The sequence below is a fragment of the Eschrichtius robustus genome, chromosome 7 (assembly GCF_028021215.1).
Source record: "Eschrichtius robustus isolate mEscRob2 chromosome 7, mEscRob2.pri, whole genome shotgun sequence".
NCBI lineage: Eukaryota > Metazoa > Chordata > Mammalia > Artiodactyla > Eschrichtiidae > Eschrichtius > Eschrichtius robustus.
Window position 1 is genome coordinate 126,125,087 of NC_090830.1, and position 23,305 is coordinate 126,148,391.

A 23,305-nucleotide genomic window follows, 5' to 3' on the forward strand; every position below is an offset into this window, starting at 1 on the left:
ATAGGTGAATGCACTCTCATTGTCAGGAATTACCATCGTAAGTTGTAAAAGTCCCCGGTCCACACCATGCCCCATCAGGTCACCTCTCCTCCCCTGAAATAACACAATTGTCAGCTGTGTATATTTCCAGAACTTTTCTCTGAGATTACACCTAAGTATTCACATGTAACTATATATTAGAATGTGAGTAAAACACAAATAGGTAGTGTTTATGTGAAACATTAATAGGATCATATTATGTATTATTCTGGAACTTGCTTTCCCCCCCTTCAACGGGCCTTGAAATTCTTTCTATAATACTATATACAGATAGCTACTTCCATCTTTTTAAACAGCTATGCAGTTTTCAGCAGTATGGAAGCATCATAATTTTTTAAAACCTGTCCCACATTAAGGGATACTTAGATTGTTTCCAATTCTTCAATTTTCCAAGCCTTAAGCTTTATGCCTCTCTCACATGACTGATGAGCCTTATTCATGTCAGCAGAATACCCTGTTGGGGAATGTCAGCTCCAAGAGGGCAGAGATTTTATCTGTTTTCTTCACTGCTATGTTCCCAGTACCCAGAAGAGTGCCTGCTCAGCATAAATGCACAATAAACATTTGTTGAATGAATAATTGACTGCAAGGGGAGGACACAGCTGAAAACCATTCTCATGATTAATACCTAACACCTGCACTTTACAAAGACATTTTTACTCCCTAATCATATTCTAGTCTCAGAACAATTGTGTGAGGTCAGTAGATCCTGCGTTGTTATTACCCCCAACTTACTGATGGGTGAAAAAACATTTCATGTTTGGGCACATTAAATAATAGTTCTCTAGTTCCCCAACTAGCCCTTGAAGGCAAGGGCCATAATTCACTAAATTTCTTAACCCTGTTAATTGCAAGTCAATTGCAAATTTCCTTATAAATGGTAAATGCACAATACTGGTTGAATGAATAAATGATTCCCAAATACTATAAATTTTAAGTGGTCCCATACTTGTGAGGGCACAGGGCCTCCTGGCCCACTCTGCTTTCAAGATGGCAACCAAGCTGCCCTGAGCCAACTTCACCATCTGGTAGGTGGTGTGGGCAATGGCCTTTTCTTTCTTCCCCAGTGTTGGGGGTTATGCTTTTTCCTCCATCACTACTGGGTCATATCTACCTCTGACAATCCTCCAAGGTTTACATACCTTCTAAATTTTCTTTACTTTTCTCTTTGGAATCGTAAGTCTTACCTTTCTCTACTCCCTCCAAATAATTTGAAAGTCAAGGACAACCAACCAACCCCAATCATGACTGAGAAGTCAAACTATAATCCTCTGATAGCAGTGAAAAGGGAAAACATGTTTTGAAGTAGAATCAGATTTAGGGCCATTGACCTTCAAAGTGCCCCATGACCCCTTAGAATCTCTCTATAGGTCTTCATCTAATTCTTTATCCCATCAACTCTGCTGCTTCAAAATGTGTTTTCCCTTGCCAGCTAGCATTCACTTCTATTTTTCTGTTTTTTAAAAAATTATGACATCCTCTAGCAAAACGCATATAAGATTTTATTGCACTTATTTATTTACAAGGTAGTCTTTTTCCACTAGACAATGAGCTGCTTGAGGGAAGACATCATGAGATTTAAAAAATTTTGAATCCCAAATGTCAACATAGTGCCTGGCAGATAGCATGTATGTTTTTGGAAAAAGAAAAGAATTTTGCTTTCTTCCCATTTTTTACATGGCACACAACCACTATAATTCACTGTACTTATGTTCCTACCAAGCCTAAAATTCTATATCTTATGAGTAGGCATTTAATAGATATTTAGGGAGGAGAAACTTGGAACTTTGACCATCATTTATAACACTGTTTCTATGAGACACAAACATTCTGAGTCCTAGATAGTGATTAAGAAAGAAACTTTTGGAATATAATCTATTTGAAAGTTAAGACCTTCAACCTTCCTTTCTGAGTCAAGCACAGATTCTTGTTAGGCTCCAAGGGACCCATCCCCTCCCCTGCCCCCATCAGGAAATACAGTGCCTCGCTACAAACATGGAAGTAATAGCATCAGAGAAGAGAGAGTTTGGTAGATGGTGGGCCCTAGCAGGATCTTAAGATTGTATTACCTTTTTAAAGATCCAGCCCTCTTGGATTTAACTGCAGCCCTGAAAAGGGGAGCAGTGCTGAGAGAGGCTGGTGTACTGAGGGCCAAGCCTGGTATCTTCCTCTGTAAAGTTCCAGGTATTGTGTGTGGCTTGTCTTAGCTCAGCATCTCAGGCTTATTTTTTTCCTCCTGCTTCCCCACCTCCCCAGTTTGGTCTTTTGCTACAATATTGGGTTGGCCAAAAAGTTCATTTGGTTAGTGAATACATTGTTCAATAAAATTCTTGGTGAAAATGAAAAATGTGTCTTTTTACTTAAAACCGAACGAACTTTTTGGCCACCCCGATATTTGTCCAGGATTCTTTCCTTTCTTTCTTCTTCTTTATTGAAGTATAACATTTTACAGTAAAATACACAGGTCTTAAGTTCGATGAGTTTTGGCAGTTGTATGTATCCATGTTACCATGGCCCAAATCAAGATATAGAACATTTCTAGGACTCCAGAAAATTCCCCTGTGCTCCTTTCCAGTGAATCCTCTCCCAGAGGGTTCTGAATTCTAGATCCAGTTGTGAACTTCATGTAAACAGAATCATATAGCGTATTTCTTTCCTTTCCTTTATTTACTAGAATGCCAATAATGAAAAGGTGTAAACATAAACTTCCTTTGTGTCAAAAGTTAACATCCCAAATGTTTGACAGTGGTGACCTTTGGCCAGGGGGAATTTAGATGATTGTTACTATCTTCTTTATACATTCTAGTCTACTAGTCTAGCATACAGATATACATATAATTTTATGATAATGAGAACAAATAAAGTTTTTTCATGGGATGTGTGGCCACGGCTCTTGTGGAGAGTGAACAAGTGAGGTTCCGAATGAGTGTGGGGATGGAGCCCTGGCCATCTGAAGGCTGAGAACACCCTTCCCTAGCAAGGTTCTTGCTGGTGGCAGGGGACTTGGTACATCATCTCAAGGTCAGAGACACCTTGAGCCATGTCCTATCTGGAGTCTCAGTTATCCCTTTGGATATGGAATTATTTGATCAAAGGATTCCTCAGACCGCGAACTCTTTCCCTTAAATCTTAGCAAAGAAAATCATTGTCCAAGCAAGGGTTAAAAATACTATTAAAGTCATGAAAAGATACACACATATACAATTTTAAACTCTTGATCACACATTTGAGTGATGCATGTAAGGCAAATGGTAACAGAGCAAAATATACAAATAATAATAGAGCAAAAATTGTAGATAAAATATATACACTGTGGTCTCCGAGTAACATTTGAACTCAGATAAGGGGCAACTCCTTGTTCTGTTTCCTTGATGGTTCTGCAATACAGATTGGTGCATACATGGAGAAAGAATGAGTATAAGAGAGGCATAAATGAAGAGAAAGTTTTGAATCGCGAAATAACATTTGCAGAAACATTTAAAACAGAGAGAAAATAACCTAGCAATTTCACAACAGAATGCAAGGCCTAACTCCGTTGGTTAAATGGTCCCATATGTGGTATATGCAGAGCTGGGAGGCTTGGAATGGGCCGGCCCAGGCCAGTGCCAGGGCTCTGCGAGAACTGACTGGGCAGTGATCAAGTAGTTCAACCTCACTGAGTCTGTTTCTGCCTCTCTAAACTGGAGTGATAATGGCCGTATCCTTCTGACGGGGTTGGTGAGAGAGGTGATTGACGTGAGGTGTGTGAACAAGCTCTCTGTAAACCATATATGCTACCCATGTGCCAACTGCTTATTCTCTCTTCCCGACCTGGAATAAATGCTCTGGAGACAGAATGGCTCTGTATCCTCTGGTCATTGATTTTTGGGAGGACTCGGGAGCAAAGTGTTAGCTCTTTTCTTACCCTGTGGGACTCCCTCACTGGGAAAAAAGGGGCATTTTGATAGGGAATAAGAGTTGGTGGGGGGAGGAAACGTTGGAATCAGATAGATCTGCATTGGAATCCAGGCCCCTTCATTTACTAGCTGTGTGTGTGACCTTGGGTGAACCCCTTAACATTTCCGAGCCACAGTTTTCTCATCTGAAAAGTGAGAAGAGATATTTTGATAGATGGCTCGGAGGACTGGGTGAGATAGATCGTGATAAGTGCTTAGCACAGTATCCGAGGCAGGTGCCATGGGTGATAGAAATGGACTGTCTCTCATGTAAGATGCTCTGGTGGAAAATGAACAATGAAAAAGACCCTCTCTTGTTCCCAGCACACCTGAGCAGCTGACCCTTTAACCAGGATCATAGGGGCTCCGAGCAAGGGGCAGAAATATGGAACTCTGATGCTTACACAATTAGAATGAAGTTTTCTACCACACTGGGCAGGGGCAAGATGGATCACCTGGATGGAGGAACCACTACAGATGGGCCAGGTGTGCTGAAGTCCATCTGGGGGAGATCCATATCCACATGGTTGGCACTGTGATCCACCCTTCATCTGGAAGCCTTGGCATCCTGTGGGTGTTCAGATGCCTCCCTAGGCAGCCAGGCTCGGAGACTGCAGCCATGGGGAGGAAGAGGGGTCAGTTGTTTTATTTTTAGCAACAGGAAGCCGGTTTCCCACTTCCTGGTCCCCAGCTCATCTTAGCATATACCCCAGAGCCCAGCCAGGGACAGAGCAGCGTGGGCATAGCCTGCACTCTTCCACATCTGCAAAAACCTTTTCTCAAGGCTGGGGACTGGACCAGATCAGAGTGGGGCTCTGGGTCTCACTGAACTTGGGGTTTTGCCTGAAGTGGGACCCCACCTCTTGGTCAGATTTTAGCCAAGTTTCATTGCTTTGTTCTACAAGGTGTTCACCAAGTAGCCATTTGGGGGGTTTGCTTTCAAGAAATAAACAGCCCACCGCCGGCTGCATCCAGGTGGTCTCTGACCCCTCTTGCCCTTTCTCTAAGTCTTCCTCGCACACCCCATTTCCCCCTCCCCCTCCCCCTTCCCCTCCCCCTTCCCCTTCTCCTTTCCCCTCCCCTCCCCTCCTCCCCCATCCACCCCTCCCATCCCCTCCCCTCCCCATCCACTCCTCCCATCCCATCCCCTCTCCCCTCCTCCCCATCCACCCCTCCCCCTCCCTCTCCCCTCCCCTCCCCCTCCCCTCCCCCTCCCTCTCCCCTCCCCCTCCCCTCCCCTCCCCTCCCTCCCCTCCCTCTCCCCTCCCCCTCCCCTCCCCCTCCCTCTCCCCTCCCCTCCCCCTCCCCTCCCCTTCCCCTCCCCTCCCCTCCACTCCAATTTCTGTTCCTGACTCTCAGGCCTCAGAAGTAGACTCCTGTTCATCAGGCTGTAAAGTTTGGGCGTTTCTCATTTCTGATGCTTTAGTCGGCCGTACCTGACTTCTATTATCTTTTTTCCCCCTCCATAAACTGGATATCCGGCGCGGGGGGCGATAACCTGCGGACTTCTGAAATCCCGATTTTGTTCCACCTGGCCCCTGCCCTCCTGCGGGAGCTCCTAAATGCCTGCTTTCTTCGGCTCTTAATCGGTGTTAGAAGCAGGCTGTAGTTGGGACCACCTGATATGCAAGCGGTCCAAGTCTAGGACAGCTTTTCCTGACGCGGGGTTGGAGGGCGGGCGCAGGCTGGAGCCGGGACCCGCGTGAGCCGGAGCGCTGTGCCGGAGCCGTACTGGCGTCTGGAGCCCAGAACCCAGGGTGAAAGGCCCTCGCTGCTCTCCCAGACGCCTCGGCTGAGCACATGCTGCACTCCCCAAATTCATTTTTAATTCATGACGTCAGTGTAGGGACCATCGGAGCCTCTAAACAGCCTCTCAAAACCAAAACAACCGCCACAATGCGAGCGGGGAGAGGAGGCGGCCGCCAGGTCCAGAACGTTGTCTCCTCTGTCCCCAGAGAATGGGCATTTGGAAAACCACTTTCCAGAGAGGACCTGCTGTCCCTTATGACAGAGTTGCCCCTGCCCCGCCTGTCCCTGGAGCTGAAATTGGACCTCAGGGTATTTGTTATAAAGACATAGCTGGTGTCAAAGTGGTTTCGATTAGGATATTTTTCTAAAACGTTGCATGAAAACGATCAAATATGTACTTGCAGAGAGATTAAAGGCTCCCTCAAATACTTTTACACATATATATTAAATAAATATATTTATACGTGCATATATATATTCAGAACTATCTACACATACAGTATAATATATAACGTATAAAAATATGTTAAGTAACTAATGTAATCATGTAATATTAGAATTAGAGGTTAAATCTATACTAAACAGTTGCACAATATGATGAAACCGTATAATACAGATTCTATTTTAAATAATATATAAAACACACGGGCCATATATAAAATATATTATAGACCACATATATTAACCAGAATGTCCTCCTCTGAAATATCCAAGGTGCTGGAGCTCGGTCGGTATCGCTGATCCTCAGCTCAGCACAGGGCACCTGAGAGTAAGGAGGGAGGCACACAACGGTTCCCCGGATGCTGGTGCAGCCACCCCGGCCCTTGCCGCATCCCAGCTCCCCACACATCCAAGTGAGTTGGGGTAGATGTAAAGATTCCAAACGACCAGCTCCTTATTGGAGTAACGGAGTTAACAGACCATCTCTTACGGAGGTCAGACTCCAATGAGGGGGAGACACAAATTTCCTAAAGGAGACCCGAAGGCATCCATTCCCAGGATCACTGCAAGCCCTCAACGTTTGGTGTTTGGGCCCGCGAGCGTTCTTTCTCAGACACCTAAGACAACTTAAAGTGCCATTTTCCAACGTAGGCAATTTGGAAATTGAAACGGATCTTTATAAGCAAGACTTGAACGTTCCGGAGGCCCTTTAAAGTTGCGGTTAGAAAGGCGATTAAGAAACCCGAGGATGGGCTGCAGGGAAACGATTCAAAGCAAAGCAAAATGAAGTTAGAAATTTGATATTAACCGCGCACATCGCAAGTAATGCAGCCTAACGATCATCGACCATCGCTCCGCGTGTTTACTCTTCTGGTGCTGGGGAAATAGAAGAAACTGACAGCGAAGTTACCCTAAAGAAATCACATCGTTTAAGTGGGGAAAATATCTCAGGTGGCTTACTGGCAAACTAAAACAATGTGCACGGGAATTTGTTTTCTCCAGAGTTACCCAGGAGCGGAACCTCAAAATCAATTGTCTGGAAGATGGGGTTGTGTGGTAAATGAGGGCGGTTTTCGATGGGAACGCGCGGTGCCCCTCCTCAGAACGGCCTCCGGACTCCAAGACCCTCTCCCGACCCCCAGTTCCCGGGTCGGAGGCCCCGGCGCACGCCGTGGGGAGCGCCTGGCTGCCGCGCCGTGCGCAGCCCCGGGGCGCGCCGCCGCCGCGCCAGAGCTTTTATTTGCAGTCTCTTTAACTTTTCATTTCTGGTTCCCTTCCCTTCGAGCGCCCGGCCGCGGAGTGTTAGACAAGCCCTGTCGTCTGTGGGCTCTCACCTCAGAGTCAATATTATCTCAGATGGGCACAATAGACTGGAATGAAAAGCTAATATTGAACCAATGAGGTCCCTGCCCGCGCCGCCGCGATGCCACCCTTTGTTGCGCAGCCCCCGGCGAGCCGCCGGCGGCCGGGCTAAGCGGAGGGACGCTGCGGCCGGGCCTCTCCTGGACCCCGCCGGGGGTGTGGCGGGGTGGGGGACACGCGGGACCCAGCCGGGCTTCGGACGCTTGCAGGTCCCCGGAGGGACCCTCTCTCGGCCTCGCCTCCAGCCGCCAGGGGCTTCGCGGGGTCTTGGCGGAAGCGGGGGCGCACCTTGGGTCCCTACGCCCAGACACGGAAGGGACACAAATAGGGGAGCGGAGTGTGTCCAACCTCCGAGCGCTAGGGTCCCCTGAATGTGATTGTGGCGAGGGGCCATGCAGCTTCGGGGCCCTAACCAGAAGGTTCCTTCCCGATTGTCCCGGGGGTGGGGTGGGGGGAGGAGGGCCTGGCCGCCGCTGCGGTCGCCTGTACGTAAAGATCGCCAGGGCAGAGGCTGCGGGAGGCGGTCTCTCAGAAGGGGGTAGGTCAGACCCTCTCTGTGTGCCTCTTCGGAAGCTCCCAGCCCCTGGCCACTCTTCTGTCCCCTGGCCAGCTCCTCGCAGGCTGGGCAGAGCTAGGGAGGCAGAGATCGCCGGGCCAGGGACTTTCGGGGCGCCTTGCTGGCTGCGAGGGGGGCTCAGGCCGCGCTCCAGGATCCCTGACGCCGGCGCAGGGCCGCTCTGTTGGCATCCCCGGAGGTCTCAGGGCCGCTTTGAAGAGCAACGGGAGGGTGCGGAGCACACGGAGTCCCGGCCAAGACCTCCGAGTACTGCCCTGTCAGCTCCTCGGTTCCTGGCCGCAGTGAGGCCGTCGACCCTCTGGTCCTAAACCCGGGGCTTGGGTCCACAGGAGGCTACCCGGGAAGAAGTAAAAGGGCATGGGGCGGGGCCTAAGGTGGAAACAGTGGCCTGGAGGACAATGGTGGCCAAGTGGGTTCGAGGCAAGTGATGGAGTTACAGGGTATGGGGCGCCTGGACGAGCCTCGCTGTGTGCGGTGGTTTGGACCCCGTCAGCCAGCAGCGTCTTCGCCACCGTTTCTCACTGGCTTGAATGCAGGGGTCTGGCGATGTTGGACCGGGGGGAGCTGGGGGTGGAGGCGGGGCTGTCACAAGGCTCCTCGCAGAGTGACCTCTCTGAGCCTCGATTTTCTCATCTGGAAAATGGGTATCATGACTCCTTCCACACCAGATTATGAGGTTCACTGAGAACTGGGTGTGAGTAAACACGCCTTTAAAAGCGAAAATTCGTTACAGGGAGAGGAATTGTTCTCAGTCTTCCTGACAGCCTCCCCAAGTTTCTTGGAGAGCTGCATCGTCCAAGAGAAAAAGCCTCCAGTTTCTTTCCTCAAATGACCACGATCTTCTTTCTAAGCCCTAGTCCAGCCTCCAGAGTCCAGAAAATGGGGAAGTACAAAAATAAAAGACAATTAAGCTCCTGAGAGACGGACTGGTGAGACGCCAGGGTTTCAGAAACTGCCCCTAGGTTCAAAGGTGGCTTGCTGCTGACAACCCCAAGGAGCTCCTTAAAGGACTGGACCCCCCAGTTACAAGGCCCGCGACCGTTGGCAAGAGCAGAGTCTGAAACGAAAAGATGCCGGAGGAGGCGGCAGAAAAGCCGGCAGATGCATCCCCGCCACCTCCCATGCTAGTACCTGTGGCCTGCTGCAGGTCATCTTATGCGATGGCAGGGAGCTCCGGGCAACAGTAGGTGACCTTGTGGCCCAGTGAAACCAAAGCTTTCGGGACTGTTGGAGGGGAGAGCGATAACGCCACCCACCCACCATCGGGAAGGGTGCAGGGGAGACCGAGTTGTCTCCACCCCTGCCAGAGGAAGTCACCTGAGCAAGAGCGTCCTTCTTCCCTAATTCCTGCGCCCCTGTGTCAGTCAGTCTGCCCCACGCCTGTCCTTGCTTGGCTTTAGACTTTCATTTGAAGGCAGCCGAGGGAGAAAGAAACCGGGACTTCCTTTTATCTGTTTTCTTGCTTTCATTAGTGAATCAGGACAGCCTGTGTGTTGAGAGATTGACGAGTTTCAACGTGGTGAAGGAAGTAAATTCGATGGTCAAGCCCTGCGTGGCTTTACGCCTCAGTGCGGAGTTCCCGGCTCTGAAACGTCGGCTCTCAAAACGGTTGGATCTCGGAGACCCACACGCTGGCAGCCTCCTGATAACACCCGGAGAAGGACAGCACCTGGTTCCTGCAGTCGTCTGGGGCAGCTGAGGCCTGGACCAGGGTCCAACCCTCCCGAGAGGGCTCAGTCCCCCCAGTGGACGCTTGGACAGTTATGCACGGGTTTCCAACGAACCCCGCTCGGATTCCACGGGCCTTACCTCACCAGAGGAACCAACTTGCGCCGGGACAGATAAGGGTCCGCGCGCTCCAGGAGGAAGGAGCCGGTCACCCTGACCAGGTCGCGGCCCCTCAGTCCGGCTGATCGCTATCTCAGCAATAACCACCAGGGAGTCTTTGGCCGGCCACGAGGGGGCATGAAGTTAAGAGAGCTGCACCCCGAGACCCCAGCTCTTCGGACTCTACCCAAGCTGGAGCCAGCGCAGGCCAGAATGGGCCCGTAGTCAGGCCGCGGGATCTAGGACCTGACGCATGATGTTGTGGCCTCATTTCCGCGGTATCCCCCTGGCACAGGTGATCACGGCCTCATCGTCCTTTTTAGAACAGAACCCGTCCCCCCTTCCTTGCACCCTTCCGAAGGAAGCCCGACTCGGGGTGGAGCTGGAATTCTAGCGTGGGTGGTGAACTCCGAAGCGGAGAGCTGCTGGAGGGAGGAGGGACGCATTTCCAAGTCGTCCTCTCTTCCTCTGTGGTCAGTGAGCCTACTTTGACTTCCTCTCCCGGCTCAGACTGCGGTCGCGGGAAGGTCTTGGCAGTGGGGCGCAACCCCGGCACTCCCGGGCGCACCGGGCTCAGCCGCTCGCGGGGATGCGGCCAGCGCCCGGCCCCCGCCACTAGGCGCCGCTGCGCGCACGCGGATACACGTCCCGGGTCGCCACGCCTGCCAGCGGCCTCTAGAGAGGACACCAGAAAGGGATTTGCCGTCATGAGGATTAAAAAAAAAAAAATGTTTTTAGGACATTAATTTTTCTCTTAGTTTTACCGCCGCCCTACGCATTCGGAGAGGCCGGGTGACTGGGAATCACCGTGGGTTGGAGGAATTCTTAACCGGGTCCCGAGGATCTCCCCATCCCGGGACACCTTTCGCATGTCCTGGGCCCGGGGAGAGGGCTTACCCTCCACGGACGTCCGCGCTGCTCGCGTTGCCTGGCTGGCGCACAGTGCAGCCTCACGGCACCGGCTCACCAGCAGGGTCCTAACCGCCGCGACCTAGATTTAGCGGAGTGCAGCGGGTATGCTGGACGTACAAAGCCATGGGCTGCCATTACTATTTGATGAACGAACGGTAACTGTGCCAAGCATTAGCTCACTTACTCCCCTCAAACAGCTGTTAAGATATTGGTATTTCCCTTTCAGCGAGGAGAAAACCGAGGCTCAAGAAGGTAAAGGTCACACAGGTAGTGACCCAGGCAGCACCTGGGCATCTCTCCTGGGTTGCATGAAGGTATGCATCCACCCCCGTTATCAAACAGGCCTAGCACGAGCTGGGGGAGGGAGAAGCACTGCTGTTTGCTCCTGCAAAGGTAGAGGGCCTGGTGGGAAACTCAGAGCAGATGGTATGGGGGACGACCAGAAAGCTCTGCCCTTTGATGTCTCCCGCTAGCCGGGAATCCAAGCCTCTCTCACCCCCAGGGTCCCCCTAGAGAAGTCCCTGGCCTTTGGAGGAGCATGGAGGGGAGCGTGGCAGGAGTGTGAGAACAGCAGCTTATATTTGTACAACTTTATTGTTCAGTCTTGAAGCCCAGCAAGAAGCCCTGGAGGTGGGTAGGTAATAATAATAACAGCAATATCAAGGACAGGAACTTACTTTTATGATAGCTCATTCATTATATGCTGGACACTAAGCATGTTGCTTGGCTTATCTAGTTGAACAACCTCAAGGGCCAAGATATTATTATTTATCTCGAGTTCACAGAAGAGATAACAGGCTTAGAGAGGTTAGGTAACTTGCCTGAGGTCATCCAGGCCTGACTTTGGGGGCGGGGGTCAGGTTTACTAAGGTATAACTTACATACAGTAAAACTCACCCTTTGTTGTGTACAACTCTATGAGTTTTTAAAACACAGATGTGTAACTGCCGCCACAATCAGGAAGTAGAAGGGTTCTATCACTCCCTAAAACAGGCCGGCCTCCTGCCCTCCACGGCCTCGCAGGCAGCATTGGCCGTGATCTTACAGATGACAAAATGGAGGTTGGGAGAGGTTGTGGTGTTGCCCAAGATCGCTCAGTCAGTAAGTGACAGATACGAGACTCGAACCTTCATCATGTGTCTGCTAGTTCAGCTGCCTGCAGAGTGTAGATTCCGAAATCTACAGAGCACAACCCTCATCGGGTGCGGGTGTGGAGATCAGGAGGCCGTTGCTCTAAGATGGGGCCTCAGAAATCCCCCCACTTCCCACTGCTCACACCGGTACTTAACCCAACACCCACCCTTCCAGAGCAGCTAGGGAACAAAGAGGTGCTGCATTCTGAAAGGCTAAAGAAGCCACAAGTAAAGAGAATGGCAGCTGCTGGGTCCAAGGAGCAGAGTCTAGAGGCAGCTCAGGGTCTGAGTCCAGACTAGGTTGCCCAGCGCCTTGGTGCGCCTCTGCCCGCCAGCCTGGTTAATGAGTTACTCTCCTAGTTAATTCCCCTGCACGTCGGGGCCTGGCAGAGCTAACCCTTCCAAGCTCCTCGGTCCCGGCGCATGAATTAGCATAGATTACTCCGCTTCCAGCGCTTCCGCGTGCGGCCCCTGACTCGCTAGAAACCCGCTTCTTCCTCGTGGGGGCCCGGGAGAGGCTTGGGGCCAGCGGCGAACAGGCGTGTCCTACTGCCGCCAAGAAGGCAGCCACCAGACTCTCTCAGCCTCGCCCACCTGCCAATAACTAGAGCCCTTTGGGGGTAAAGCTGGCCCCCTTATGGCAGTTTGCAAGAGGCGGGTGGCCTGCTTCTTGTACACTGGGAGCAGCCTGGGCCCTCTGCCCCTGCCTCGGGAGGGAGGCTGAGGGTCTGGGCTCCAGACTGCTCACTTCATTAGGACACTCTCCGGACACATCTTGGCCAAAACAGGAGAAAGAGTTTAAGGTGGTACCAATAACACTTTAGTGCTCAGCCTGAGAGTTTAGAAGAGGGGAAACTATCACACACCATGGCGGGCCTCATCCCACCTCCCAGACACTGAATGGAGCCCCTTTGCCTTCGAAGTCGTCTACTCTCATACCCCCCAGCCAAGATCACTAATACTGACTGTGCAATAAATGGCCATTCCCTGCCCTGCAGCCAGGGTGGGGCTTTTCAGCTCCAGGATCGGGGATCTACAACCCACCTAAATTGGGTATTTCTTTCCGGGAACCAAGGGCTGACCTCTACCTCCACCCCAGACTGGCTGGCTAGTGCAGCCCAAAGACTTCCACTTTTCCTGGTGGCTTCAGGCTCCCTGTTGGCCTGGGCACAGTGGGGCTTGTGTCCCTACAGCCTAACTGAGGGAAGGATTTCTGAATCGGGGACAATATTTTTGGAGGTCTATGGTTCAGGACCCAGGGAGATACTATTCCAAATGCAACCCACCCCAAGAGGCTGGATCGAACACCCTCTACCCTTGGGCCTGGGGAAAAGGATGGGGGGATGCCACAAAGCAAGGTCGAGAGAATCCGCTAAGGGTGAAAACCCAGCCAAGACCCCTGCCCAGAGCTGGCGTCAGAGAGCAGAAGCCTGAGGTAGGGGCAGGCTTCTTGGGGCGTGAGTACAGAGCTGAGGCCCATGCCTGTCTCGTGTGTGGAAGTGTGTATGTGCCCTGGGAAGCTTGGGGGAGGCAGCACACATGATCTCTGCTGGGTCCTCACTAAGATCAGGTGCCCAGACAACGCCAGAAAACACACTCCTAACTCCTCTCTTGCCTGGAGTGTTTTCCGAAAGGGGTTTTGGATCCTCCTGCCATCCAACCTCCCCCCCCCACCCCCCACACCCCCAACACAGACTATGCCTGGAATAAAGAAGAAATTGACACAAACATAAACACAGCAGATGAAACCACAGAGGCTGGGGGAGATCCTAGGGCAGGGATAGGGTAGCTGGGAAAGCAGGGGAACATGTCCCCAGACCTGGGGACCTTTGACTGATGAATCTGATGGCACTGAAGCCTGACTTACAGGACTTCCCTCTTCTCCCCCTCCCAATCGACATTTTTTTGGGTCTCACGGCAACCTCATCACCAAACACAGGCATTTCTTCACCCTTAAGCGAAGTGACATGGGCCTCCAAGTAAGAGATTTAAAGGATGCCAGATTTTTTTTTTAAATCATTAATTGTAAACGTGCAAAATACCTGCTGGTACTTCACTTTAGAAGAATGTAATTGGCAAAAAGAAAAAAAAAAGAGGAAAAAAGAGGCGGCTGATGAATAGATAATAGATCTTTAACCACCAATAAACAGAGAGCAGCGCCAGCAGCCTGGGGGATGTGATCATAATTATGCCGCAGCGTGAGCCAATGGGGACGAGGGAACTCGGCCCTAAAATCATCCTAAAACCGAAGGCAAGCTCGAAAATGCGGACACGGCCTGGGACTGGAGAAGCGATCCTCACTCCCTAATTGCAAGCCCTGGGTTTGCACAGCAACCCGCCCCTAGGACGACAGATGGCAGAATAATAATAGAAATAGTGATGATGATGATGATGATGATAATAATAATAATAGCAATAATAACAACGATAACAACACTAACAAAAATAATAACGACAACGTAACGGTAATAGTAGTATCACATCAGCCTCTCCCTTGACCTTGGACCTCCATTCCCAGATACTGGGACCCCCGGTTCCCAAAAGAACTGTCTGGGGGAAGGAGATGAGCACCCTCCCAGAGAGGAAAATTGAGAGCCTGTGGGCAAGTTGGAAGCCCACCGCCAGGGCAGGGTCGTCCACTCCGGTCTCAGCTTGGAAACGAACGGGCCGAGTCAAGGATCGTGAACTCAGGGACCCTGGGACCTCGAGGCTACGCGTGGTCGGAGGACCCCCATCCCCGGCCAGGCTCCCTCCTCACCTGGGAAACCTCCGGGAGTTTCGCTGGGGGTGGGAATTGGTCTGAGCCAACGGCTCCGTTAGCCCTCGCCGGGAACCAACCCCTGCTCGCTTACCCTCGAGTGCTCCCGGGGCGATTCCAGCTCCCCTGACCCGCGCCCGCGGGGGGCAGCAGCGGCACAGCACTAGGCGCGAGGAATCTGTGCATCAGTGTGTCCGTCTGTCCCCCCAGCTCGGGCTCAGCAGGCTCGGGATCCAGGGGGCCGCAGCGAAGGCGGCGCCGCTCGGGGACTCTGCAGGGACCGGGGTGCCCCGGAGGGAATGGTGGTGGTGGAGAAGTAGGCGGTGGCTGAGGGGGAGGAGGTGGGGAAAGAGGAGGAGGAAGAAGAGGAGGAGGAGGAAGAGGAGGAGGAGGAGCAGGAGAAGGAGAAAGAGGAGGAGGAGGAGAAGCCAAAGGAAGAGGAGGAGGAGAAAGAGGAGAAGCCGCAGCGGGCGCCGCGGGAGCGAGTGAGCTAGGAGCGCGGGGCGACGGCGCCGAAAGGCCGGGCGGCCTGGCGGGCGCAGGAGGCACGGCCGAGGCAGCGGCGCCGACTCCGTTCCACTCTCGGCCCGGATCCAGGCCTCCGGGTTCCCAGGCGCTCGCCTCCTTCTGACGCACTTTAAAGAGTCTCCCCCCTTCCACCTCAGGGCGAGTAATAGCGACCAATCATCAAGCCATTTACCAGGCTTCGGAGGAAGCTGTTTATGTGATCCCCGCACTAATTAGGCTCATGAACTAACAAATCGTTTGCACAACTTGTGAAGAAGCGAACACTTCCATGGATTGTCCTTGGACTTAGGGCGCCCTGCCCGCCTTTTGCAGAGGAGAGAAAACTTTTTTTTTTTTGCCTCCCCCGAGAAACTTCCCCCCCTCCCGCCTCTAACTTCGATCCCCCCCACGCCATCTCGCAAAAAAAAAAAAAAAAAAAAAACGAAAAAGAAAAAAAATTACCCCAATCCACGCCTGCAAATTCTTCTGGAAGGATTTTTCCCCCTCTCTCCAGGTTGGGCGCGTTTGGTGCAAGATTCTCGGGATCCTCGGAGTTGCCTCTCCCTCCCCCTCCCCCCTTCTTTCCTTCTTCCTTTCCTTTCTTTCTCCCTTTCCTCCCCCACCCCCACCCCCACCCCCACCCCCACCAAACAAGTCCCCAATTCTCGTCCGTTCTCGCCGCGGGCAGCGGGCAGCGGGCGGCGGAGGCAGCGCGCCGCGGTCGCCGGGAGCTGGGAGCCCCGGGCGCCCGCTCCTCGGCGCAGCATGTTCCAGCCGGCGCCCAAGCGCTGCTTCACCATCGAGTCGCTGGTGGCCAAGGACAGTCCCCTGCCCGCCTCGCGCTCTGAGGACCCCATCCGTCCCGCGGCGCTCAGCTACGCCAACTCCAGCCCCATAAACCCGTTCCTCAACGGCTTCCACTCGGCCGCCGCCGCCGCCGCCGGCAGGGGCGTCTACTCCAACCCGGACTTGGTGTTCGCCGAGGCGGTCTCGCACCCGCCCAACCCGGCCGTGCCCGTGCACCCGGTGCCGCCGCCGCACGCCCTGGCCGCCCACCCCCTGCCCTCCTCGCACTCGCCACACCCCCTCTTCGCCTCGCAGCAGCGGGACCCGTCCACCTTCTACCCCTGGCTCATCCATCGCTACCGATATCTGGGCCACCGCTTCCAAGGTACGTGCCACGTCGCGGGGCTGCAGCGCTCTGCAGCCCGCATTGCCCTCGGCCTGCTCTGGGTGGGCGCCCGGCAAGGCCTGGATGGAGGTTCCTCCGGTTCGCGCGCCCGCGCGCCGCGTTTGGAAACTGGGCGGCGAGGAGCCGGGCATGGTCCCTAGTCTCCGAGCTGCGGCCGGTTTGGGGGCTGGCCGGCGGCCGCTTGACCCTTTAGAGAAGGGCGCAGACAGAGGAGTTGTCCCCGAATGCTCTCGGGTCGAGGCAGGCTTTCCTAGCCTGCTACGAGTGCCGGCCGCCAAGGAATCCGTGGCCCGCGGGGTCCCCGGGTTCTCTGTCTTCCCGGCGATGCCGCCCTGGATGCGAGGGGCGCGGACAGGGCCCGGCCACCAGGTTCGCCTTCGACTGCGTTCGACCCAGTTTGCCATCCACTCCGCGCCCCTGCATCCTAGACCTGCAGCTTCTCGGTCTCTGACCCTCTTCCGGCGGCGAAGAGACCCTTGCGTCCCCAGAGCAAAGTCTGGGAGTTTGTTTTATCCTGCTTATTTTGGAGGCTCAGGCGGGGCGGGAACCCGCGCGGGTAGGAACCTCTGAGGCTCAGCACTCTCGCCGTGACCTGCTCAATTCGGGCGCCGAGCGGCCACGGCGAAGGCAGGTTCGGTCTGGTTTTTGTTTTTGTTTTTCTTTTAAAAGAAATGAACCGGCTCGGAAGACGGGCTGGAGGAGATCTGTTTGGGTGTTTTCCTTTCTTGCTATTTTTTGGATTTTTTTGTGTGTGTGTGTGGGTGGGGGGTGGAAGGAGAGTTAAAACTCCAGAAAAAGGGGCAAGTAATTAGTTTAGCGATCCGAGCGGGGAAAAGACCTACCTCCCGAGGCCGCTGATCAATACCCAGCGGCTTGCCCATTCACTAACCCTTGGCGTTCCTGCCAGAGCCTAGAATGGGGTAGATTCCACTCCTCCATAATTTAAAAAACCAAACCAAACAAAAACACCGTTTTACTCTTTTTCCCAGACCGGATTTGCCTCCATCCCCGCCTGGACTGTCGGTTTGTCTTTCTTTGGGTTTTGGTGAATCGATTTCCCACCCTAATGAGTGAATCCGAAACTCTCTGGCTTTGCTCGAAAAGTTTAGGGTTCCCTTTCCTCATTCTCTGGCAGCCACGCTCTTGGTCCCCACGCCAGGCCCGGAGTAGCTAGGATCTTTTGGGGCCGCGGACAGTCCCATCGGGTGACCGCAGCTCTGTGCTCCCCGGGTTTCGATGCCTTCGCTCGTGTCTCCTAGTTCTCTGGAGCGAGGCAGCGGCAGCAGAAACCCTGCGCACCCGCCGGCGAGATTTCGGTCTAGGCCGGGCTGCAACGATACGCCCGGCCTCTGCACTTTTCCGGAGGAGAAAGACTTAAGTACTTTAAAAATAAGTCCCCGAGAAAACTCTAGGATAGCGGTTCGTCGCCTCTTCGACCCTCACCCCCGGGGCAAAGTTCTCCCAGAGGTTAGAAAGAAGAGACAGCCCTCTCTCTGGGTCCAGGGCGCCAATCCCCGGGCCCTGCCTTGTCGCCCCTTCCTCTGTTCCGGGCGCCGATTGCGGAGGTGGCGAGGCTCGTGGGGCCCGGGCGGCTGCAAAGCCCGCAGAGGTCAGGAGCCTTGGGACTCGGCCCGCCGGGACAGCTGCTGCTGGGGGCTGCACAGGTACGGTCCCGGCGGAGCGGGCCATGCAGCTGGAGCGGTGTTCCCTTCGCGCGTGTGAAGGGCCGCACGGGCTACGTACGCGGAGGCCCTGAGCACTGTGCCGGGTCAGCCCGGCTCGGGAGAAGCGAGCGGACCTGGCCAGGACGGCCCCTTTTAACGGGACTTCTGTTGTGTCCCCCTCAGGGAACGACACAAGTCCGGAGAGCTTCCTTTTGCACAACGCGCTGGCCCGAAAGCCGAAGCGGATCCGAACCGCCTTTTCCCCATCCCAGCTTCTGAGGCTGGAACACGCCTTCGAGAAGAACCACTACGTGGTGGGCGCAGAGAGGAAACAGCTGGCGCACAGCCTCAGCCTCACGGAAACTCAGGTGAGCGGGCCCAGGCGCCGCAACCGCATCCCAAATCTCTGGGCACACGCAGCCCGCCAAGTGCGGAGGGCTTTCGGCAAACAGGCCGGGAGCTGGTTCCACGCCCGGGCTCAGGATGTGTAAGTTTTGAGGTGCTCTTGGCTTCCTTGGGCTCCAGCACGGGACTGTAGGAGATGACTCGCCCGAGGCTCTGGGGCGGGCGGGGGGGGGGGGGGGGGGACGGGCTGAGTTGCTCCTTCTGTGCGGCTGGGCTGGACTTGCAACTCCTGGCTAAGATACCTCTGCACTTTTGGTGAGACTTTCGGTGAGAGTCTGGGGTACACGGCTGGGATCCAGGAAGGAGAGTGCCGCGGGGTTTTGGGGTGTTTGGGGCTCTAGGCTGGAGAGAGAGCTGAGAGTGGGTTAGGGCGAGCTCTGTGCACCGTGGGCTCAAGGCTCACACCGACGGCTCCAGTTACTCCCCTTGAGGGGATCGGAGAGTCAGACCGCCGAGCCGGGCATCCTGGGTGCGTCCCTAAATCCAAGAAACAGAGCTAGAAGGCTGCGGGAGAGGGGCTGCCTCAGGGGGCAGACCCTTCCTGCGCAACAGGGTCCCGAGGCGACCAGGTTCTGGCCTGCCCCGGGGCGGGGAGGGGGCTTAGGGCTACAGTAGGCGCTACTGTACGCGGAGCCTCAGGGCGGGGTCAAAGTTCCCCGCAAACAGTAACATTTTCGGGCAGATTAAGTTGTAACACTTTTCCTGGGAGGCGCAAAGAGGTCGAGGCTTTTGTTTTAAAACGTCCCCCCGGACAAAACCGAGGAGGGCCTCGCGGGTTGGTGCGGGGCCCGGCACAAGGCGCGGCCCGGCTGATTTCTCCTGGATAGCCGAGTCGGCGGTGGTCTTTGTCCGCCTCGCTGCCCACGCTGCCTGGAGTCTTTGTGTGCGTGTCAAGCCCCGAGCGCACCGACGCGCGCCTTGGGCGAGCGCCGGGGAGAAATGAACCGTCCTCCCCCTCAATTAGCAAACTCAAAGCAAATTAAACTCAGCCGTGTTCCAGCTCGGCTTTTTCATGGGGGCACTTTGGGGGACTGGGGGCATTCGGGGAGAGCAAGCCGGGACCTGGGCCTGCCGACTCAAAGGAGAAAGCGGAGCGGACTTCAGGGGCCTGGGGTGCTGCTAGAGGAATGGGACAGCCCTGGTGGCATGGGAGGTGTAGTCATCACCATTTTCCTCACCTGTACCTCACTGCTGAGAAGCTTGGGCAGTGTTACTGTCTGGTCTGGTCACTGTATGGGGACCCATCACCAGCTTCCCCAGGGACTGGTCGGGATAGCATCTGAGCCCCACCTCACTGCTCCCCAGACGTCTAGCAGAGCTCCGAGGAGACCAGGCTGCCAGCCCCACCCTGGTGGGAAGTGATGTGATGGGGTGAGAGCTTGGCCCTGGACTGTCCTGGGGCTGGTCAAGAGGAGGACTGAGGGGCCCTTCCCTTCTCTTTCTCAGTTTTTCTTTTACTTCCCCTTTATCTCACGGTCTTTCAGAAGCTTTCACTTTTGAGCCTCTTTTCCTAGCTGAAAAGATACAGCTGGGTTGGTCCGCAGGGCTCTGCACCCCATCATCCCCCCGGTTTCCCCCAGCACCACCCCCCCCCCCACACACACAACTGCTCCTGCGCACCTGCAAGAGTACTGGGCAGAGAGGGGGAAGCTCAGGCAAATCTTGATTGCCTACCCAGGGCCCAGGCCTTGCAGAGGAGGTGCTATATTTAGGCAGCGGCTGCGGGAAACTGGCAGAAAATAGAAAGCACATTCGGCCCTGCAGGAGCTGCAGCAGTGGGAATGAGATCTTCCCTGCACTAGTTAGGTAGAGGGAGTCAGGGATGTGTCTCTTTTAATTTTCCCTTACTTATAATTTTATAGGGGTTTCCCAATGTTTGCCAGGCTTTTGCACTTAGTGGGATGTGGGTGTTCCGAGCAGGACAAAGTGAGAAGGGGGCACTCTGCACTCTGGGCCTCGGGGCCAGGGGAAATGTGCCCCAGGAGGGCCCAGAAGGGGAGGGAGCCAGCCTTCTCACCGGCCTCGAGATAGGAGCTCTGTTCCCCGAGGGGAGGCCGTGGGGAGGTCAGCTTAATAGGACACGCAGCCGGGGTACTGGACTTCCGTAGTCTCGGTCCCAGGTCCGGGCCAGGCAAAAGAGGAAGAGGTAGGAGGGCGCTGTGCAGGAACTAACGCGCCCCGTCTGCCTCTCCTGCAGGTAAAAGTATGGTTTCAGAACCGAAGGACGAAGTTCAAAAGGCAGAAGCTGGAGGAGGAAGGCTCAGATTCTCAACAAAAGAAAAAAGGGACGCACCATATTAACCGGTGGAGAATCGCCACAAAGCAGGCGAGTCCCGAGGAAATAGATGTGACCTCAGACGATTAAAAACACAAACAGAACCCCACAGAAACAGACAACACGGAGCAAAACAGAGACAGGGAGAGGAGGGGAAGAAGAAAAAACCCTACAAAACTAAAACAAACCACACACACATTCACGGAGAAGGGGAGAGGGAGTCAGAGAGAGGAGCGGCGCGATGCAGACGCTGGGCCGCAAGAGCGCAGGGCCCTGATCCGAGGCCGCGCCGAGATGGCAGAGGACGGAGGCTCCTTGATGAACACGCAAGCCTTGTCTAAACAGGCAGCTTGAGAGAGACAGAGTCAGACAGAGAGAGATCCAAAGGTGGCAAAGCCGAAGGCGCTCTGACAAGGGGAGCTGTCAGTCAAACGCCAAACCAGCGAGACAAGATGATTGGCAGGTATTCCGGTTATCTCGCAGTCCGATTTTTTAAAAAATGATGATGATAATGATAAAAGAAAAAACCCAACCAGGCACAGGACTTTTTATTTTGCACTTCGAAGTGTTTTTTCCCCCAATCTTTAAAAATAATCAGTGGTAATAGCAGTCGGGATTCCACATCCAGCCCCATCCCACACCTGTTCAAAAACTTGAATTGCATGTAGCAGTTGTTGGGCGAATGGTGTCTTAAGACAGAAAGTGAATTGTAATTTTCTTTTCCTTTTAAAGACAGGTTCTGCGTGCTTTTTATTTTGATTTTTTTGCAAGAAATGTGCAGTCTGTAAACACTTTTTTGATACCTTCTGACGTCAAAGTGATTGTGAAAGCTAAATGAAGTAGGCTCAGCGATAGTGGTCCTCTTTCAGAGAAACGGGGAGCAGGATGGGGGGCTGGGGGTGGAGGGGGAGGGTGCCCACAAGAGGAGTCAGGACTTGTACTGGGAAAAAAAAACCCTAAATTAATTATATTTCTTGGACATTCCCTTTCCTAACGTCCCAAGGCTTAAAACCAAGAACTAAAACTCCTTTTTAGTGGTTGAAGGTATTGGCCGAGTTCAACCATTTGCCGTAAATAAAGGCCATTCCAAACTTTCAATCTATCTATTGCAAAAACTGAAGGACTGTAGTTAGCGGGGATGATAAGTGTGGCCAAGGACACGGCAGCAAGTCTTCAAGCACTGAGTTTCTATTCCAAGATCATAGACTTACTAAAGAGAGTGACAAATGCTTCCGTAATGTCTTCTATACCAGAATGTAAATATTTTTGTGTTCTGTGTTAATTTGTTAGAATTCTAACACACTATATACTTCCAAGAAGTATGTCAATGTCAATATTTTGTCAATAAAGATTTATCAATATGCCCTCAGAGTAGTTGTCTTGGGAAATTGAAGTGAATTCTTGAAAAAAGTATCTCTTTGAGTGTGGTCCTTCCCCAACTAGGCTCAAGAAGCCCAGGTTCCCCACCCACAAAAGGGCCAGACTGATGGATTCTTGGGCATGTTAAAGAGAGAAGAGGGTGGAAAAGGGAGAGGATTAGGAAAACTTAAGTCCTTCAGAAAAGGGATGGGAAAAAAGTTTTCCATCCAGACCTCTGCCCACTGCACAGCCTAAAGAGGGAGTTTAATTTGAATTTCAGGTTAAAAATGCTTACTACTCTTAATCTCTAGTTATTAAAAAAACTGGACATATAGTTATGCGTTGAAGAGTATTCCCCCAGGATCGGGGAAAACACTTAGAATCAGAATCCTGGGACTTTTTAAAACTGTGTTTCTGACTTCAAACCCCACAGCACAATTCTCCTTCTCCCTCTCTCTATCCTTCTCTCTCTCTTTTCCTCCCATCCTTCCTTCCTTCCTCCCTCCCTCCCTCCCTCCCTCCCTCCCTTCCTTCCTTCCTTCCTTCCTTCCTTCCTTCCTTCCTTCCTTCCTCTCTCTGGCCCCAATCTGCCAAAGGTGAGGGGATGAGCCCAAGGGCCTCAGCAGCCTTATAAGGCAAGCGTTTTGAGAAACCTTCAACTCTCAATTTTAACATTAAAGAAAAAGTTGTACCCAGTCTTGGAGGAAACTTAGCTTTTCTCCCCCCCCTGCTTCCCCCTTCTGGGGGTACGAGGTTGTTTTTGCATGCTTCATTTGCTTCTTATCCTGATAGGCTGCATTAATCAGTTTTATTTCCATTGATAGAGAAACCTCGTCTGTTCTGTTCGAGCTACAAAGCGTCCTGCGAGCTTTTGTGAAAGTGCAAATCAGTTTAAGCAATTATCATACCAGGAATATGAAGGGGAAAGAGGAGGCCTTGCCCAGTGGTCTCCTTTAATCTCTTAATCCACGGATCCAGGGGGGCTGCCTGGACATAATTTAGGACAATCTCCCCACCCTTTACACTGTGATAAGGCCAAGTTACAATGCAGGGCAAAAATACAAGCTTTGTTAACATCCTGCCTTGAAAAGTTAAGATTAGACATTCCATGCACGTGTGGGGACTATAGGGCACCATGGAAATTTTTCTTTCTTTTTTTCCCCTCCCCTC

At 53.1% G+C, this 23,305-nt stretch overlaps 1 protein-coding gene and 1 long non-coding RNA gene across 4 annotated transcripts; one reads left to right on the plus strand and one right to left on the minus strand.

Annotated features, from left to right (window-relative positions):
- Positions 1-156: 156 nt before the first annotated feature.
- LOC137767487 (uncharacterized) lies at positions 157-15,376 on the minus strand. 2 transcript variants are annotated; one of them, XR_011074532.1, is made up of 3 exons: positions 14,828-15,376; positions 4,379-4,585; positions 157-3,416 (listed from the first exon to the last, which is right to left on the minus strand). It is a non-coding gene; the product is annotated as an uncharacterized lncRNA (long non-coding RNA). The 2 variants fall into 2 exon arrangements; XR_011074531.1 differs by having other exon boundaries at positions 4,430-4,585; positions 14,828-15,338.
- EMX2 (empty spiracles homeobox 2) lies at positions 15,141-22,145 on the plus strand. 2 transcript variants are annotated; one of them, XM_068548631.1, is made up of 3 exons: positions 15,163-16,411; positions 18,280-18,464; positions 20,699-22,145. In XM_068548631.1, exons 1-3 carry the CDS (start codon positions 16,006-16,008, stop codon positions 20,864-20,866), a joined length of 759 nt encoding a protein of 252 aa, XP_068404732.1. In that variant the 5' UTR covers positions 15,163-16,005; the 3' UTR covers positions 20,867-22,145. The 2 variants fall into 2 exon arrangements, with proteins under 2 accessions (XP_068404733.1, XP_068404732.1); XM_068548632.1 differs by lacking the exon at positions 18,280-18,464 and having other exon boundaries at positions 15,141-16,411.
- Positions 22,146-23,305: the final 1,160 nt, after the last annotated feature.

Excerpts from the sequence above, each read along its gene's own strand:
- EMX2 (XM_068548631.1), top strand. The coding sequence starts at position 16,006 with ATGTTCCAGCCGGCGCCCAAGCGCTGCTTCACCATCGAGTCGCTGGTG. Across the intron at positions 16,412-18,279 it reads TCTGGGCCACCGCTTCCAAG|GGAACGACACAAGTCCGGAG; the intron begins GTACGTGCCACG and ends TGTCCCCCTCAG. Across the intron at positions 18,465-20,698 it reads TCAGCCTCACGGAAACTCAG|GTAAAAGTATGGTTTCAGAA; the intron begins GTGAGCGGGCCC and ends CCTCTCCTGCAG.